The sequence below is a fragment of the Mesoplodon bidens genome (genome assembly GCF_964165515.1).
Source record: "Mesoplodon bidens genome assembly, chromosome: 2".
In the NCBI taxonomy this organism is placed as follows: Eukaryota; Metazoa; Chordata; class Mammalia; order Artiodactyla; family Ziphiidae; genus Mesoplodon; species Mesoplodon bidens.
In genome coordinates this window covers 133,754,569-133,771,661 of record NC_138177.1, presented here as the reverse complement: position 1 = coordinate 133,771,661, position 17,093 = coordinate 133,754,569, and the positions used below count along the sequence as shown (strand labels likewise).

The 17,093-nt window shown below is 36.6% G+C and overlaps 2 protein-coding genes across 2 annotated transcripts in view; both read left to right on the top strand.

Moving 5' to 3' along the window:
• The window catches only part of PATJ (PATJ crumbs cell polarity complex component), a 348,566-nt gene that overhangs the window by 21,322 nt on the left and 310,151 nt on the right, over positions 1 to 17,093 (top strand). The window contains exons 8-13 of the mRNA XM_081223688.1: positions 659 to 758; positions 3,070 to 3,161; positions 5,343 to 5,484; positions 11,091 to 11,234; positions 14,709 to 14,785; positions 16,814 to 16,870. Of these exons, the coding sequence (XP_081079814.1) occupies positions 659 to 758; positions 3,070 to 3,161; positions 5,343 to 5,484; positions 11,091 to 11,234; positions 14,709 to 14,785; positions 16,814 to 16,870 (612 nt within the window). The remainder of the gene's footprint in view (positions 1 to 658; positions 759 to 3,069; positions 3,162 to 5,342; positions 5,485 to 11,090; positions 11,235 to 14,708; positions 14,786 to 16,813; positions 16,871 to 17,093) is intronic.
• LOC308611359 (ATP synthase subunit epsilon, mitochondrial-like) lies at positions 8,228 to 8,955 on the top strand. The gene has a single exon (XM_081223687.1). The coding sequence runs from the start codon at positions 8,257 to 8,259 to the stop codon at positions 8,401 to 8,403; it is 147 nt and encodes a 48-aa protein (XP_081079813.1). The 5' UTR covers positions 8,228 to 8,256; the 3' UTR covers positions 8,404 to 8,955.

The following is a 17,093-nucleotide window of genomic DNA, read 5'->3' as shown; positions in this document are numbered from 1 at the left end:
TGCTGAGTTTTTTCTAAGTGGCTGTATTAGTTTTCTCTTGTTGTATAACAAATGATCACAAATGTAGTGGCTTGAAGCAGTACCCTTTGTTGGTCCACAGTTCTGTAGGTCTGAAGTCTGGGTGAGCTTTGTTGGGCTCTTCTTAGAGTCTTACAAAGCCTAAATCAAGGTGTTGGCCTGGCTGGGCTCTTATCTGGATGCTCTGGGAACAGTCCATTTCCAAGCTCTATCATATTGTTGGCAGAATAGTTTCTTGTAGCCATAGGACTGAAGTCTCTATATTAATGGCTATCAGCTAAGGACCTCTTTCATCTCCTTAAGTCCCCCTGTGTTCCTTCTCACATGACCCCTCTTTCTTCAAACCACAAGTCCAGTCCTTATGCTTCAAATCTTTTTCACTTCTCTTTCTGCCATCAATAGGAGAAAACGCTCTGCTTTTGAAGGGTGCCTGCTTAGATTAGGCTTACCTGGATAAACTCCCTTTTCCGTGATATAAACACAGGAATGGCACCAGGGATCAAAAGTCATAGAGACAATCTTAAAATTCTGCGTACTACAGGTGCTCAGAAAATACTTGACAAACCATGCACAAATTGACTATGTACACAAGCTAGATAACTAAATGTTACATATAATTAAAATTATTTTTTCCTTTCAGGACAATTCTCTTTTTGAAACTTATGATGTTGAACTCATTAAAAAAGATGGACAAAGTCTTGGAATTAGAATTGTTGGTTATGTTGGAACCGCTCAGACAGGTAAATGAATCATTTCTATTTTACATTTGGAAATAATTGTAAAGGATGTTAAGGTTTCTAGAGAGTAAAATTAAATATCTGCATATTTTAATTTAAACATTTAACAATAAAACCATGACTGTAATAGCAACCAATTACAAAAAATTATTAGAGAATCACAGTTTTATCTCAGTAGTTTTGTAGCTGGCTTGATAGTCATTAACAAAAGAATTTAATTTATCCAACATAGTATATAACATTTGAATTGTACCCCTCTTGTTTCTAAGATAGATATATTTTGAATATTGAGACTGTTGCATACTATGACATTTTGCATGTGATAAAGTAAAATGATTACTGCATATATTTCATATTGTGAATGTCAAAGAAGTATTACTATTATGTTTATCAAAAGAAGATAAAACAAATGCTTTAATTAGAATTATTTTTCTTTCATATAAAGGGAATACATTGTAACAATAAATGCATGGCCCAAGTATCTCTGAATAATACTCCTTGAACTCCGACATGCAAAGCTTTGGTAACTTTCACTGTAAGAGTTACTCTATTATGATAAGAAATCACTACAGTAAGGAAAAATAAATCTTTTTCACAAATATTTGCTAGTAAGATGAAAAGTTAAAGTTATGAAATGTTCTAGTTTTTTAAAAATTGCAAGGTTAGAGAGTTAATTTTTTTAAAGTTATTATTTTGCATATTTACAGCAGGTGGAAAGATTAAAAGTGCTAATGTATTCAAAGTCCTGAATGAAATTCATGTCAGACCACCTTGTGCTATTTTAGCCTAATGAAATAACTGTTTTCAAACCTTTAGATTTTTCTAAGTGCCACCATTTTTAGGTTCAGAATTTAAATGAGTTCTAAAGAGCTAAGTATGGATTGTATAATAATGTTGCAAAAAAATGTACTGAATAGCTCTTAATATGCTGTCTGGTTAGAGAAATCATAAACTTGTGGTTTATGAACCTTTATTACATTAAGTTTTCAAGTTGTAAACCTAGTGATATACATGCAGAGTAAAATGAAGTGAATGATAGATAACTGAGAAAATTTGATGTTTATGTCACTGAATAAGAAAAGAATCATATTACTTCTTTACCCTCAAAAGAAGCTTTTGGGACTGGAGCAAGGGCTGGGTGAGAAGTGTTGAATCCAAACGCTAGAACATTTAATAATTCAATATGCTTTTTAAACATGTAGTCTTTCAAAATAGTTTTCGTTTTATTCCATTCATTGGAACTTTTGAGCAGTTGATTTGCTTAGTTTTGGAGGGAGTAGAAAAATGAATATAAGAAAAGTCTATTCAGGGAGATAAACATGTAAATAACTGTCAGCTGTTTGAGGATAAATGAAATGTATGTGTTATCAGAAATGCAAGCAAACTATCATCATATAGCAGATGAAAGACTCATTATGACAGAAGGAAATGGAGAATTCACAAAGAAAGAGGAATTTGTATTAAGCATGGAAAAGGAGAAGGATTTAGATAGAAGGGTTGAGATAGACAGGAATAAAAAATGAGAAAAGGGATAGAATATAGAAAATACTTGGAGTTTTGGTGGAACATCATGAGTCTTGTGTGTCTGGACTTTTGTCTTATTGGAGCGGTAGTTGGAAGATGAAGTAAAACAAGAAGTTTGGGGCAAATTATGGAGGTCCTTGAATGTGATTCTATGAAATTTACATTTTATCATGTAGGCTATAGGAATCCATTGTTGTTTATATTCCTTCTACAGACAATATTTTAAGTTCATTTGAAATTGAGATAAAAATATAAAATCATCCAGAGCTATGGTCTTTCTTTTTCTAACTTTTCTTCCAGCCCTTGCCCATAGGCATGCATACTTTCTATATAGTTATAATTTTTATATACATTTTATGACATATATAGAAGCTAACATGAGCAGTGAACTAAATGTAGGAAGACATGTTAGGACCCTCTTGTCTTAGTGCTGCTGAGAAATGATGAAGGTTTATGGCAAGTCAGCAGTGAGAAGGGAGATGGACCAAGAGAAGAGAGTAAGACTTAACCTGAGCTCTCCTGAATTCCAGCTGATACTGGAATGCATTTCATCAAGGTTCCATTACTGATTATTTTTCCAAAAATAGGCATCAATCAAATCATTTCAAATTTGGGTCACTTGTTATGGTGACAGTTTGAAATAATCCATCAGTTTCTCTGCTTGCATTCAGAATAGTATTTATCAAGCCTTCAGTCAGCCCCTTTAGCTAATTAACCTCTTGATGTGAATCTTGCAATCAAGGCTTAATTAGAGCTTTCTTCCTTTTTCCATATGTTTTGTGCACCGTAGGAGAAGCTTCAGGGATTTATGTGAAAAGTATAATACCTGGCAGCGCTGCATACCACAATGGTCAAATTCAAGTGAATGACCAAATAGTTGCTGTAAGTAACTGCCCTCTGTTTTAGAATTTAATCAAGTTGGGGGAAAAGTTATCATTATTATAATATATATGCAATGGGAATGGCTTAATATAGTCTCATAATGTTTTTAAAAAATTAAGTTTGTTAGTGCAGTGAAATCTCATTAATTTGGACTGTCATGGTCCTAAATTTTTTTTAATTAAAAAGAAATTTTTTTAATTGAAGTATAAGTTGATTTACAACATTGTGCCAATCTCTGCCGTACAGTAAAGTGACTCAGTTTTACACATATATACCTTCATTTTTTAGTATTCTTTTCCATTATGGTTTATCCCAGGAGATTGGATGTAGTTCCCTGTGCCATACAGCAGGACCTTGTTGTTTGTCCATCCTCATTTTTTTTTTTTTTTTTTTGCGGTACGCGGGCCTCTCACTGTTGTGGCCTCTCCCATTGCAGAGCACAGGCCCCGGAAGCGCAGGCTCAGCGGCCATGGCTCACGGGCCTAGCCACTCCGCGGCATGTGGGATCTTCCCAGACCGGGGCACGAACCCGTGTCCCCTGCATCGGCAGGCGGACTCTCAACCACTGCACCACCAGGGAAGCCCCTCATTTTTTTTTTTTTAACTGCCTGTGAAGAAAGGAGTCACTAATGATATTGGCAGGAAAAAAAAATACTGTATACATGTGTATATTATAATATACATACACATATATTTGAAAGATGCACTAACATTCTCTTACAAAACATTTCAAGCACCTCTTTGTGTTCTTTAAATTCATCAATTTTATATGCAATTAATAGGCCATTTACTAGAACTGTTTATCTCTTTGTGAAAGTAGTTTTTCTATTAATAGTAATTTTGAGTATATACAAAATTGAGATTTTTTTTGTTTTTGAGAATGCAATCATTGCCTTTTATCAATTCGGATTGTAATTGGTATTTCCTCCATTTAGTAGAAATTAGTTAAATTTTACAGTTTATTTTCATAATAATTTTGAAGCATGTATTTCCTCCATTTAGTAGAAATTAGTTAAATTTTGCAGTTTATTTTCTTTTTCTTTTATAAATTTATTTTATTTATTTTATTTTTGGCTCTGTTGGGTCTTTGTTGCTGCGCACGGGCTTTTCTCTGGTTGCAGCGAGCGGGGGCTACTCTTTGTTGCGGTGCGTGGGCTTCTCATTGCGGTGGCTTCTCTTGTTGCGGAGCACGGACTCTAGGCATGCGGGCTTCAGTAGTTGTGGCTCGCAGGCTCAGTAGTTGTGGTGCGTGGGCTTAGTTGCTCTGCGGCATGTGGGATCTTCCCGGACCAGGGCTCGAACCCGTGTCTCCTGCATTGGCAGGCAGATTCTTAACCACTGCACCAGCAGGGAAGCCCTACAGTTTATTTGCATAATAATTTTGAAGCATGTATACACACACATACACACACATTTAATTTATTGATTTATACAGAAACAAATGTTTGTTGGTATAATTTGAATGTTTGTCCTTCAAGTCCATCTAAGGAAGCACCTTTCATGACCCTTGGCTTTTCCATTATTGGGCTTAGGAAATGTCTTGTGATTGGCAGTTTGGAGATGAGTGATAAAACTTTGGAGAAGATATTAGGGGGAAAGCTATAGCAGTGGTTTGGCTAGCTTGAAGAAGATTGAGCGAGGAGGCCTGTTGGTCATGATGGACTTAAGAATGTGTGATTGGACTTGACTGAGATTAGTAAATACCTTTCTTGCATGTGCTTTTTCAGAATACTAGAAAACCTAATGGAGGGAGATCAGTTTCTTCTGGAAAATATCACATAATGATATATGGTAAAGGGGTGAAGTATTGGATGGCCTCTTCACTTTTAGTAATAATGGCTTCTAGTAATACCTCTTGAGAGCTCTGTATAACAACTGACCACCTTTTATGGCACTTTGAATTTTGAATAGCATCAGAGATTAAGACCCTCTACCTTTCTCAGGCTATTAAGTTAAATGTGTGACTTAGGAATACAAGTTTCAGTTTGCTTTCTAGTTTCTCAGGAAATTTGTCAGCATGTTTTACTACTAATTTTTCATCCTTATTCAAAAATACTTTCTTAGGTCTAATACAAATTATTTTGGGGATGAAATGAATTGCCTAATTTTATACTGCCTTGCCAGAATTAAAAGTGGTAGCTAACTTGGACCTTTTGTTTAATGTATCTTTTAATGTTTTAGGTCGATGGTGTGAATATTCAGGGTTTTGCCAACCAGGATGTTGTTGAAGTGTTAAGAAATGCAGGGCAAGTGATACACCTAACCCTAGTTCGAAGGAAAACATCCTCATCTGCTTCTCCACATGAAGGGCCCTCTGACAGAGGTAATTAATTCCTCTGTCCCTCCCCCTACCTTGTCTGGGTTTGGAAGATCAGCTCATTTATGGAAGTTGTTCTATACGTCTGGGAAGGAAAAACTGCCCACCTTGTGAAAAGCAGCAGTGGAGAAGTGAATCAATTCATTTATGCCTTGAAGAGTTTCCTTTGCCTATTATAACGTGCCAGTCCAAATGTTAGAATGTGAACCCTGACATGCATTGAGCTCTGAGAGCTTCTCTAAATGGAGATGGATGGCTCTCAGATAGCTACAGCTCTGCGTCTGAAGATGTGAGCCCTGTTGGTTTTCCAAGTTAGGGCTTTTGGGGGCTCGTCTCTCAGGTGCAGGTCCTAAAAGAGCTGTGAATCTTTTTTCTTCCTGGACCAAACTAAAGTGAACTTCGTTCCTGTCTGATATTTATCCAGCTTCAAAAGTGGAAGCACCTGAAGCTACTTTGTTCAAGCAGTTTAAGCCAGGAGAGTAAATCCAGTTCCTATTACTCCATCCTATCCAGAAGCACAGGTCTTAAGTGAAACTTAATACCAAAGGAACAGTTCCAAATTTTACAACGGATCTATCACTGGTTGTTAGCATATCTTCCCACACCCAAGACACCAAGATACCTTCTACTCACTGTTAAAGCTTTATGATGAGCAAAACTTCCACCACTGTGCTTCCTTAGCATCCAACAATATGAAAACCTGAAGCCAAGCTGACAAATAGAGTGTGAAGGGCCTTCTACTGCATTTAAGAAAAAACTGAGACTTGCTATAGGAGACACAGTCTACTGGAGAGAGGCAGAACTGTGAACAGATGACTGCATAAAGAGGCAAAGTCAAGTCTTATTTATTCAGAGGAAGAAGTCCCCGTGATCAAGCAACAAGTAAAATCATTTCAGTGTGCAAGACGTGGATTTGTGATTGAAAATGCACAAGCATATTTATTATCCATCATAGATGATCACCTATTATAATCAGTGAGATTTCTTAATGGCACAGCATCTAGAGGAGGACGTCATGCATGAACCTGTCATATTCAGAAAGTAAGGAAGTGGCACAGTGGGAACAATTCAGGAAAGTAAATAAACATGACAGTAGGTTTTAAATCTACTTTACCTGTTCTTACTATTATTAATCTATTTGGGCAAGTGGTAGTTTTCATTGATGTTAGCATTTTTTCATCCACGACTTGAAATCAGACATTAAATATTAATATTATAAAAATATTACAAATGGAATTCATTCACAAATTTATAAAAATAGATCAGCACCAGAGACCTATTTATTGGAAACAAAGTAGGTAGAACAATGAAACTCATTTATAGTTCCTCCTCAACCAAAGTGGACAGAAGTTTTATATGTAGAGGTCAATCCTGGGCCAGAGGCTATTTAATATTTTCATCAAGTCTAGGATGATAGAAAAGCATGTGGATTTAGTCATTTACAGTTCTCTTTAGTTGATAAGACTGATTAATACTTTGTCAAGATCAAAATTCAACATGACCGTAATATGACCTTGACAAATTGGAGAAGTGGTTTAAAACAATGCAATTTAATAAGTCTAAGGGTCAGATATGGGCTTTAAAGGGATTGGGAAGGAAATGGAAATTATAATAATGTAGGTGATACCATGCCAGTGAGAATGCATTTGTGTGTGTAATATAATATGTAACAAATAATATTGAGTATGACTTGAGTCAAGAATATAGCAATAGCTTTTATTTTTTTTCTCTCTCTCACCATGGCATAGTGCTTACTCACTCACAAATATTTCTAATACATTTCATCAAAATTTCATCATTAAATCCTGTATCCCTGCTGATAAAATTAAAAGTAATTCTAAGATAAAAAAAATAAAATAAATGGAGATGGAAATCATTTTCCCAAAAACCTTCCAAATTTCATTTATTTCTTATATTTGAATAATAATGCTTTGCCACATTTTGTTCCAGGGGCTCTCAGTTGTCTAATGGCTTTGACATTTTGCAAACTTCAGGTTTCATATTACTTCTAATGATGTATTTGATTCTAATATTTCTTGATTTACTTTGTGAGCTATAGCAAGAGAAAATAAAACCTGTATTTCTACCAAGGACACTTTTATTTATAAAATAATATTTGTTACTTTGATTATAAGAATAGTAAATTTTCATTATGGAACAAATGCATAATTGTATGCATGACAATTTTTAATTATCAACTTATAAATGTAGATAGATCAACAAAATTTGGCAACCATGGGAACACATTCAATTTAAAATGAATGGGGCTTTGCTGGTGGCACAGTGGTTAAGAATCCGCCTGCCAATGCAGGGGACATGGGTTCGAGCCCTGGTCCGGGAAGAGCCCACATGCCACCGAGCGGCTGGGCCCGTGTCCCACAACTACTGAGCCTGCACTCTAGAGCCCTTGAGCCACAATTACTGATCCCATGTGCCACAACTACTGAGGCCTGCACACCTGGAGCCCGTGCTCCACAACAAGAGAAGCCACCTTAATTAGAGGCCTGCACACCATGGTGAAGAGTAGCTCCCGCTCACCGCAACTAAAAAGAAAGCCCGTGCACAGCAACGAGGACCGAACGCAGCCATAAATAAATAAATGAATGAATGCATGAACGAATGAATAAATAAATAAATAAATAAAAATGAATGACTGGCAGGTCTGGGGCCCCGCCCCTTACACTTCTCAGGCCTGACCTTCTGGCAGCTCGGCTGCACGCTGAGCCGACATTGACAGGTCCTTGCGATGTGGCCGGACGTGCCCCCTCTCATGAAATCATGGTGGCATACTGGCGACAAGCTGGACTCAGCTACATCCGATGCTCCCAGATCTGTACAAAAGCAGTGAGGGATGCATTGAAGACAGGATTCAAAGCAAATGCCGAGAAGACTTCTGGCAGCAGCATAAAAATTGTGAAAGTGTAAAAGGAATAATTTACCCTGACTACAGCTTGAAATGCTGCATGTTCAAGGTGAAGATGTGTGGGCACATGTTATGGCAGATTGAAAACGATCTCCCTTCATGGAAAGAAAAAAACCCTGTCTTGTTCACAGATTGACAATGCCAATAAATTAAAGTACGGTTCAAAAAAAAATAAAATGAATGACTAATTATATAACTAGTGGGTAAGAAATAATTCCATTAGAATTTGTCAAAAGTTGAGTACATTTTTCCCCCTCCTCTGAAGATATAATGAGCCTAGTAATATTTGCTTTCAACTGATATTAAATTGTATTTACATTGGAACTTTTTTTTAATTTTATTTTTCACTTATTTATTTATTTGGTTGCACAGGGTCTTAGTTGCAGCAGGCGGGCTCCTCAGTTGCAGCTTGTGGGCTCCTTAGTTACGGCTCATCGGTTCCTTAGTTGTGGTATGCAAACTCTTAGTCGCGGCATTCATGTGGGATCTAGTTCCCCAACCAGGGATCAACCCGGGCCCCCTGCATTGGGAGCACGGAGTCTTAAACACTGTGCCACCAGGGAAGTCCCTATGTTGGAACTTTTTAAGTTTTATGTGGTAGTGGAAATTCTGCTGCTGAAAGATAGATGCCCTGTCAACTGCATTGTGTGTATGAAATTTAAAATTGCCTAAATGGTACAGAATGTACAAATGCTATATTGATCTTAAAGGTTTACATAAATATTTATACCATTATAATGGTTTTTAGTAGCTCTGATAGAGCCTTTGGCTTTAGTCTGCTGTATCAAATGAACTATGTCATCTGCGAATTAGTAATTCTTTACTGGACGTGCCTACATTTTAAATTTGTATTGGGATAGGTTTTGACTCTAAATCTGCACTTCTTCCATGGTTTGGGTGTCCTTCCTGTGTGTTTCACTAGCACCCTTTGAAGAGCACTCTACTGTAGCATTTATCACACCGTGTTACAATCACCTGTTTTGTGTGTGGCCACTATAATGGAGGAGAGTGGTTATGCCTGTGTCCCCTGCCCCATTGAACACATCTCTGTGTGCCTTCCTCATAGTCAGCATTTAAGTTTGTTTTACTGAAACAGACTGCACGGCTTCTAGCTCTTGTGCAGTACCTTCCTCTGCCATTTAAAATCTTACTTTTTTTTTCCTCTAAACTCTTATTTGTATACCTTGTATATACTTGTTTGTGTACCAGTTTGTATACTACTTGTAGCGTACAACCAATCATGTATTGCTTTGTACTCTGCACACTGTTTAGTGTGTAACTCTTCTCCCCAAGCTACATTAGCAGCTTCTGGCTGGCATTTGTTTTGCTGGCACTGGGCTGTGCATTTAGTGTGTATCAAGAGATTAATGTTCTAAAAAATCCTGTGTGGTTTAAAATGTCATGTTAAGAACATAGGAACTTTTAACTGGTTATATTTTTAAACTTTTTATTATAAAATTTTTTGAACATACAGGAAAATTGAAAACTAATGTAACAGATACCCACAAACCCACCATTTAGATTCAGCAGTTAACATTTTGCCATGTTTGCATCATCTGTTTACCTTTTTCTGAACCATTTAAGAGTGAGTAGTAGATATCATGACAACTTAGCCCTACATACTTCAGTTATAGCTTCTAAAATTAGTCATGATATCATTATCACACCAAAGAAAATTAATAATAATTCCCTAATATCAGATACCCAACACATACTTAAATTTTCCCAATTGCTCCCAAATGTCTTTCGTAGCTCCTTTTTCCACTTCCATTTCTTCCCCTCAAAAACCTCATAAAATCAAGATCATTGATTTTTATGCATTGAGCCTATTGCATTGTATTATGCCTCTTTGGTTTCTTAATCTAGAAGAATCCCTTGCCCCTGCCTCCATGGCATAGACTTTTTGAAGGGATTTGGCCATTTGTCACTAGAATGGTACATTCAGAATTTGATTGTTTCCTTGTGGTGTCATTTGACTTGTTCCTCTATCCCCTATGTTTCTTGTGAGCTACGAGCTAGAGCTAGAGCCTTAAATTCAGGTTCAATATTTTTGATAAGAATACTTTATAAGTTACATGTGGTTATTTAAAAATAACCTAAAATGATTCTTGTTCAACCTTTCTTGTGTTTAAGAGATACATAGTGACTGGCACGCTTGAGATTGAAAGCTTACTTAACTCAATTTAGCTAAGGAAGGAAACTCTGCAACCAGGGGAATACTCTCCCCTTTCCTTCCCATTCACAAGGTTACTTATGTAGAGTTGTTTGTAAAACTCATGATGATGTCATGCCAGAACCTAGGATTGCCCAGAGCAACGGGAACCGGCTTCTTCTGCATATCTTGCTCCCTGCCCACCACAGCAGCAAGAGCATATGGCCCCCGGTGTTCTCCTCCTTCCCCCCACCCCCAAGGCTATATGGAAAAGCATCTCCTCCTGCTTTGTCATTGACTTTACCTTGCTTTTCTCTTCCCATTGCCTAGTTCCTTATTCTTTTCAATAATACTACAAGTGTATTTTTTAATGAATTGAGTGGTTATCACAAGTGGCATTTTAAATAAAGGAATCATATGTGTAAGTTACCTGAAAAGTTTATAAGGAGGTTGTGAAATGGGACAATAGAGTGGAATAAGCTTACTTAAATATGGCCTTCATCTGATAGTGATTCAAATTAACAATTCTTATTTTAGGAACTGTGGTAGAACCACCGAAAACACCAGCCCTCTTTCTGACTGGAGCAGTGGAAAAGGAAACTAATTTCAGTGAAGATGAGGAAACTGAAGAAAGAATGGATAATCTAAAAAATGACAATATACAAGCCTTAGAAAAACTGGGTAGGCACAAGGCATTCAATTCAAAGCTTTCTCTCTTTATAGTTAATATAATATGAGGAATTTTAGAGGCATTTTTAGAGATATAAAATAAGATATTCTTAATATCAACATCTTAACACTTGTGGCAGTTTAGAATTGAGCATACTGTTGTTTAATCATTGTTTAATTATGTTGATTTTTTTTTTTTTTTTTTTTGTGGTACGTGGGCCTCTCACTGTTGTGGCCTCTCCCGTTGCGGAGCACAGGCTCTGGACGCGAAGACTCAGCGGCCATGGCTCACGGGCCCAGCCGCTCTGCGGCATGTGGGATCCTCCCAGACTGGGGCACGAACCCGTGTCCCCTGCATTGGCAGGCGGACTCTCAACCACTGCGCCACCAGGGAAGCCCAATTATGTTGATTTTGAATACATTTTATTAGTGTGATAACTTTTAATCTTGTCGGCATTTTTAATTACTGCATACTTTAGCTTGTATTATTATCATCGATATAGCTATAGATATGCAGCTGTCTGTATACATATAGCAGTATTTCCTTTTCACCATAACAATAATGTATACATTTTTATATATTTCATCAAATTTCCAGGTTGCTATATATTTATTGTTTAATTTTCTTTTTGATTGATGTGAAGCTTTGTCCTTGTGCTTTGTTCTTTGATACCTTGTCTACTCTAGTTGACCGTATTCTTTAAGTATGTTGAGTAACAGTCTCACACAGTTTCCTGTACAGAGGCACTCAGGGAAGCCTTGCCAATTGAATGAAATGGACTACTTAAACTTCATCCATGTCCACGTTGGCTTTTGGCTTTGATTGCCTTCTCTTGGGAAAGAATGGCTTGAAGGAAGGAGTAAACCCCTCATTCAAGTTTTAAAATTTCCTATAGTTTGGAAATTTAACTTGTTCTTTTTGACCCAAGTAGATTGCAGTTAATTTTTGCTCTTTAAATTCATGTGAACCCAGAGAGATGTACAGTGAATTATCAGGTGAAAAGCAAAGACATTCTAAAGTTAGAAATATTTTTAGAAATATCTGCTCTTTTTGGATCAACCTCACCTCACTACCTTTTTTTTTTTTTTCATGAGTATGTATAATTTCAGCTAGAGAGTTAGACCAAATTCTTCCAACTGTTATGAAGTTAACTCTCTTTTTGCTGTAGGGGCAGAACTGTTTTCCCTTCTTCTCTTCTAGCTTTTTTGACTGGTCTAATAATTAAATCGACATAAGACAGATTAACACAGGAGAAAAACTAATTTCCTATGTGTAAGAGTCCCATAAAAATATGAGCCCCAAGGGCAAGTTGAGCAATTGAAGCTTCTGTGCTATCCTGAGTTAAGGAATGGGATAGGAGCCTGGGCCTTCCAAGGGGAGGAGAGTAATTTACAGGATGATAAGAAGAGTAGATGTTTGGTAATTAGAAGTTTGCCCAGCCATGCAGATAGGTCTTTCAAATAAAAAAATTATCTCTGGTAATAACTGTCTTTCTGGTGCAGGTTCCCTATCTGAATTCTTTTAGGTAGTTAAGGGAGAGGTGAAAGTTTTTCCTGAGTCTGCTGGGTTTTGATTGCCTTCAGCTGAAAATAATCCACATGCCAAAGTGGCAATATTTGGGGGTGGCATATTCTGCTCCCCTTCATTACCATTGGAATCATCATTTCAGAGCATCATAATATTAATTTTTGTGTGTGATCATTTTGTGTAGCCAAGGATTTATTGAGCTGCTTAAAATAAATCTCTTTCCTCTGGTACTTAGGCCTTTGTGCTGTGCAAAGCTCATGACTATGATTTCATTGTATGACTGAAAGGCAAAAATATAGTCAGAAGAATTGTAGGTGAGGGCTTCCCTGGTGGCGCAGTGGTTGAGAGTCCACCTGCCGATGCAGGGGACACGGGTTCGTGCCCCGGTCCGGGAAGATCCCACATGCCGCGGAGCGGCTGGGCCTGTAAGCCATGGCCGCTGAGCCTGCGCATCCGGAGCCTGTGCTCCGCAACGGGAGAGGCCACAACAGTGAGAGGCCCGTGTACCGCAAAAAAAAAAAAAGAGAGAATTGTAGGTGAAATAGCAACATTATTTTATATGTGTATAAAATATCTTTAAATATCATGTTTTTAAGCTTACAGTTCAATCAATACATTGCAAATTTTATTCAAATTAGCCTACCATATAGGAAACTGCTGCCTGTAAGAGATTTAATAGAACTCTTAATGTAATTTCTTATGGAAATGTTAACAGAGTAGGCACAAAGGTGCAGAGCCTACATGAATGATATTTTGTTTTTAATAGGATCTTTAGTTAGTTATCCTCGAAATGTAATCTAGCATATCAGTTAATATAGTTATTTTATGGATATGCTTTTGTAAATCTAGTAATTTTTAAGTTCTTTAGTGTTCACTAGTCTTAGTCTGATTTTTGAGGTTAGCCTGTTTTACTTAATGATTTGTATTATGTAATTAAGCATGATATGCATCCGAGATTAGATGTCTGCTGAAGGCTTGAAAAAACTGATATTGCAAGTTATGTTTGATTTTAGGCAGATGGTTATATCAGTTGTGGTGTTTTGCGACTTGTCCAGTCTTGTGACAAAATTGAGTTTTTCTTAAAGAAAAAAGGTGGAGGTTTGTTTATTTTCTGCTGCTACTGTGGATCTAAATTGAAATCACAGTTTTAGTACTTTGATTTTTGTCTATTAGGCATTATTCAGACTACAGACTGCACAGAGCTTCTGGCTAAGATCATACGGAGGACAGGCAGGACACTTAAAATCTGTGCTCTTTAAAATCATCTGACCCATGCAAAAAAGGCAATATTACCCTTAAGTAAGAAAGTTATAAAGATATGATAACCACATAGCCACAAAAGACCAAAGTAAAACAAAATTTCCATTATATTAAAGCTCATGCAACTCACTGGTTGAATTAAACCAGAAAAGCTTTTATATCTGCCCAAGTGAAACGTTTGATTGGGTCATGTTGACATGCCTTGTTTATAGTAAAGATATTTTGATCAGTTTTTACTTTTCCTATGGGAGAGTGGAAGGTACTACTCTGAAGTGATTAACATTCACCTTAAATCCTTGTTTGTCCTAACATAGCATTAACCAAAGCCAGATGCATTTTACTTGTAAGCCACAGGATGTTTGTTTACAAAGTATATAATTCAAATTTCATTTATAACTCATCATTTCCTCTTCCCTTTAAAATATTCCTTAACAGCAAAAGCCCCTTCATAATTTGGTCACAGACCAAATTTACATTTTACATGTTTACATTAGTAAAATGTAAAATTTTACATTCTACATCAGTCTTACAAGTCACCTCTGATTTACTTTACCTAATAGACCTAAGTTAATGCACTTTCCTTTTTATTTATTTCCCTTTTACTTACTGAAGCTGTGCTGTTATGGAAGAATTTAGTAGTTTAGTGTGTTTAGCTCACAGTAGTTTCAATGTTTTGTTTATTTATTTTTTTAATCCAGAAGGAGTCCCAGTCTCTTTAGAAAATGAGCTGAAATCCAGATGGGAAAACCTACTGGGCCCTGATTATGAAGTAATGGTATGTTAAAATCTTTTAATAAAAAACACTCATGTCTCATCTCATGTCAATGAAATGTAGCTCTGAATGCTACAATTGAAAGAAATGGGAGAGTTAAAGAATAGCCGGCCGGCCTTTATTTTTTCCTCCTGTGTTTCTTCCGTACTGGATCAATTAATTGATTTTTTTTTCATTTTAAGCTGCAAGGACAGTTAAGGACTGCAGATAAGTTTCAGTTACAATTAGCAGACACTCAGTTCATGTGGAAACAATTTAAGTCAACAATAGGCAGAAAAATGTTAGGAGAGAAAGGACTTGCCTTTAAATTTATAACCTGTATCAGCTGCTTAAAATTGCTGGCATTTTTATGATTGCTTTTATGATCTGTTTGTTTTATTATACACTGAAAGGGCTGTGGATATTAGTCCTGTGTTTCACAAAGAATCTTACAGTTTTATGAGAAAAATGAAAGAATGATTATCAAATGTATTTGGGAGAACAGGAAGTAATTTAGGTTAGGTATAAGTTTATATGCCAGTGGTCCATTAGGCTTCCTTTCACCTGTTATTAGATTCACTGAGTAAGGGATTGATTACATTTCCCCATATGAATCCACATGAAAACAGAAAGCTGCACTTAGAAAAGCCTCTACAGTGTTCACTAAATGTGTTAGTAATAAAGTATTCTATTAAATTTCTTTTTGTCTTTCACGTTTTCTTACATATGTTTGTCATTAGTACTTGTTGGCTGGTTGGAGATTTTTTTTTTTCTCTTCTAGCCACTATCTATTGTTAGACATTTTCCAGTGTCATTAAGATGAGTCAAAACAGTCCACACTTCCTCTTCTTACTTGTTTTGTACTTGCATGTCGGTCCTCATGAACTGCTGCTTCTTAACTTCATAGATTTCAAAGCTGTTTTTTCATTAGGTTATCGCCTAGCAAGTGACCTTTTCTGCTATCCTGAGTGGTTGACATTTAAAGTAGTTTGGTGTACCAGTATTTTTAAATGGTCTGTTCTGCGATGATCTCTTTTCGCTTAAAAATTTATCCTCTTTATAACCACATTTCCAAATTTTATTTATCATGTGGTGAGGTCATAACAGAGGGGCTAGAAAGAGGAGACAGAATTTGAAGTTGGAAATTTAAAGTGACAGTTTATTCATTAAGAGTTGTAACATGTTCTGAGGGACAAGGCGACAAAAGGAGAAGCCAGGCAAGATGGATGAATGAATGCATACATGCAAATATGCATACATACATACATACATGCATGTGCTCCAGTGTTTCTTACTTTATTTTCTTCCAGAATCTACTTATCTGAAGTGCAGTACTTTTAGATGCCTTAGTTGGACCACTGTTTAACTTATCCCCTCCCTCCAGATGCACCATATTCTATTAACAAGTTACAGATGCAAATCATCAGTGCAGTGTTTTGCTTGCACGGAATTCACTTCTGTGGATGTCCACCATTGAAGCTCAGAACAATAGTTTTAGGCCAGGATTAAAAGCTTTCAGTATTCCACGATCCTTCCACCAGTCCAGGTCTTTTGTTTGTGTCCTTGCCAGCTCTTTCTCCTAGGGAAATGATTTGAGCTTGCTGTAGAAAGTCAGATGCTTCAGTTTTTCCAAACTTGTCTGCTTTTTCTGACCTTGAAAACTTTGTTTCAAGGCCTGGGTTTAGAAGTAGAAATGACCGTACTCTTGGTTTTGTCAAAAGAATAAAATTTTTATGGCTTTAATACAATGGAGGATTATATTAAAATTTTAGGGGTTATGGATTTTTAAAAATAGTACATGTATTTGCCCATCACCTTCTAGTTCAACTTTTGCATAATTTATGAAAAAAGATTGCTGTGGAGAACAATAACAACAAAAAAGCAAATATTCTCTGAAATTTTACATTATGTGTTATGGATTTCAGAAACGTGGAAAAGAGTTTAGATGGAGTTATTAATGTATAGGTTTTATACAGATTTTTTCAGAAAGCCTAGGAAGAAATAAAGTTATGCTTTTACAAATATTGGAAATATTTTTTCTTGTGAATTTAGATTGCAACTTTGGACACACAGATCGCAGACGATGCTGAGTTACAGAAATATTCAAAGGTAAGCATTATTTTTTATTTTTATTTTTTATAAATTTATTTATTTATTTTTGGCTGCATTGGGTCTTTGCTGCTGCGCGCGGGCTTCTCTAGTTGCGGTGAATGGGGGCTACTCTTCCTTGTGCTGCACATGCTTCTGATCGCGGTGGCAACTCTTGCTGCGGAGCACGGGCTCTAGGCGCACGGGCTTCAGTAGTTGTGGCACCTGAGCTCAGTAATTGTAG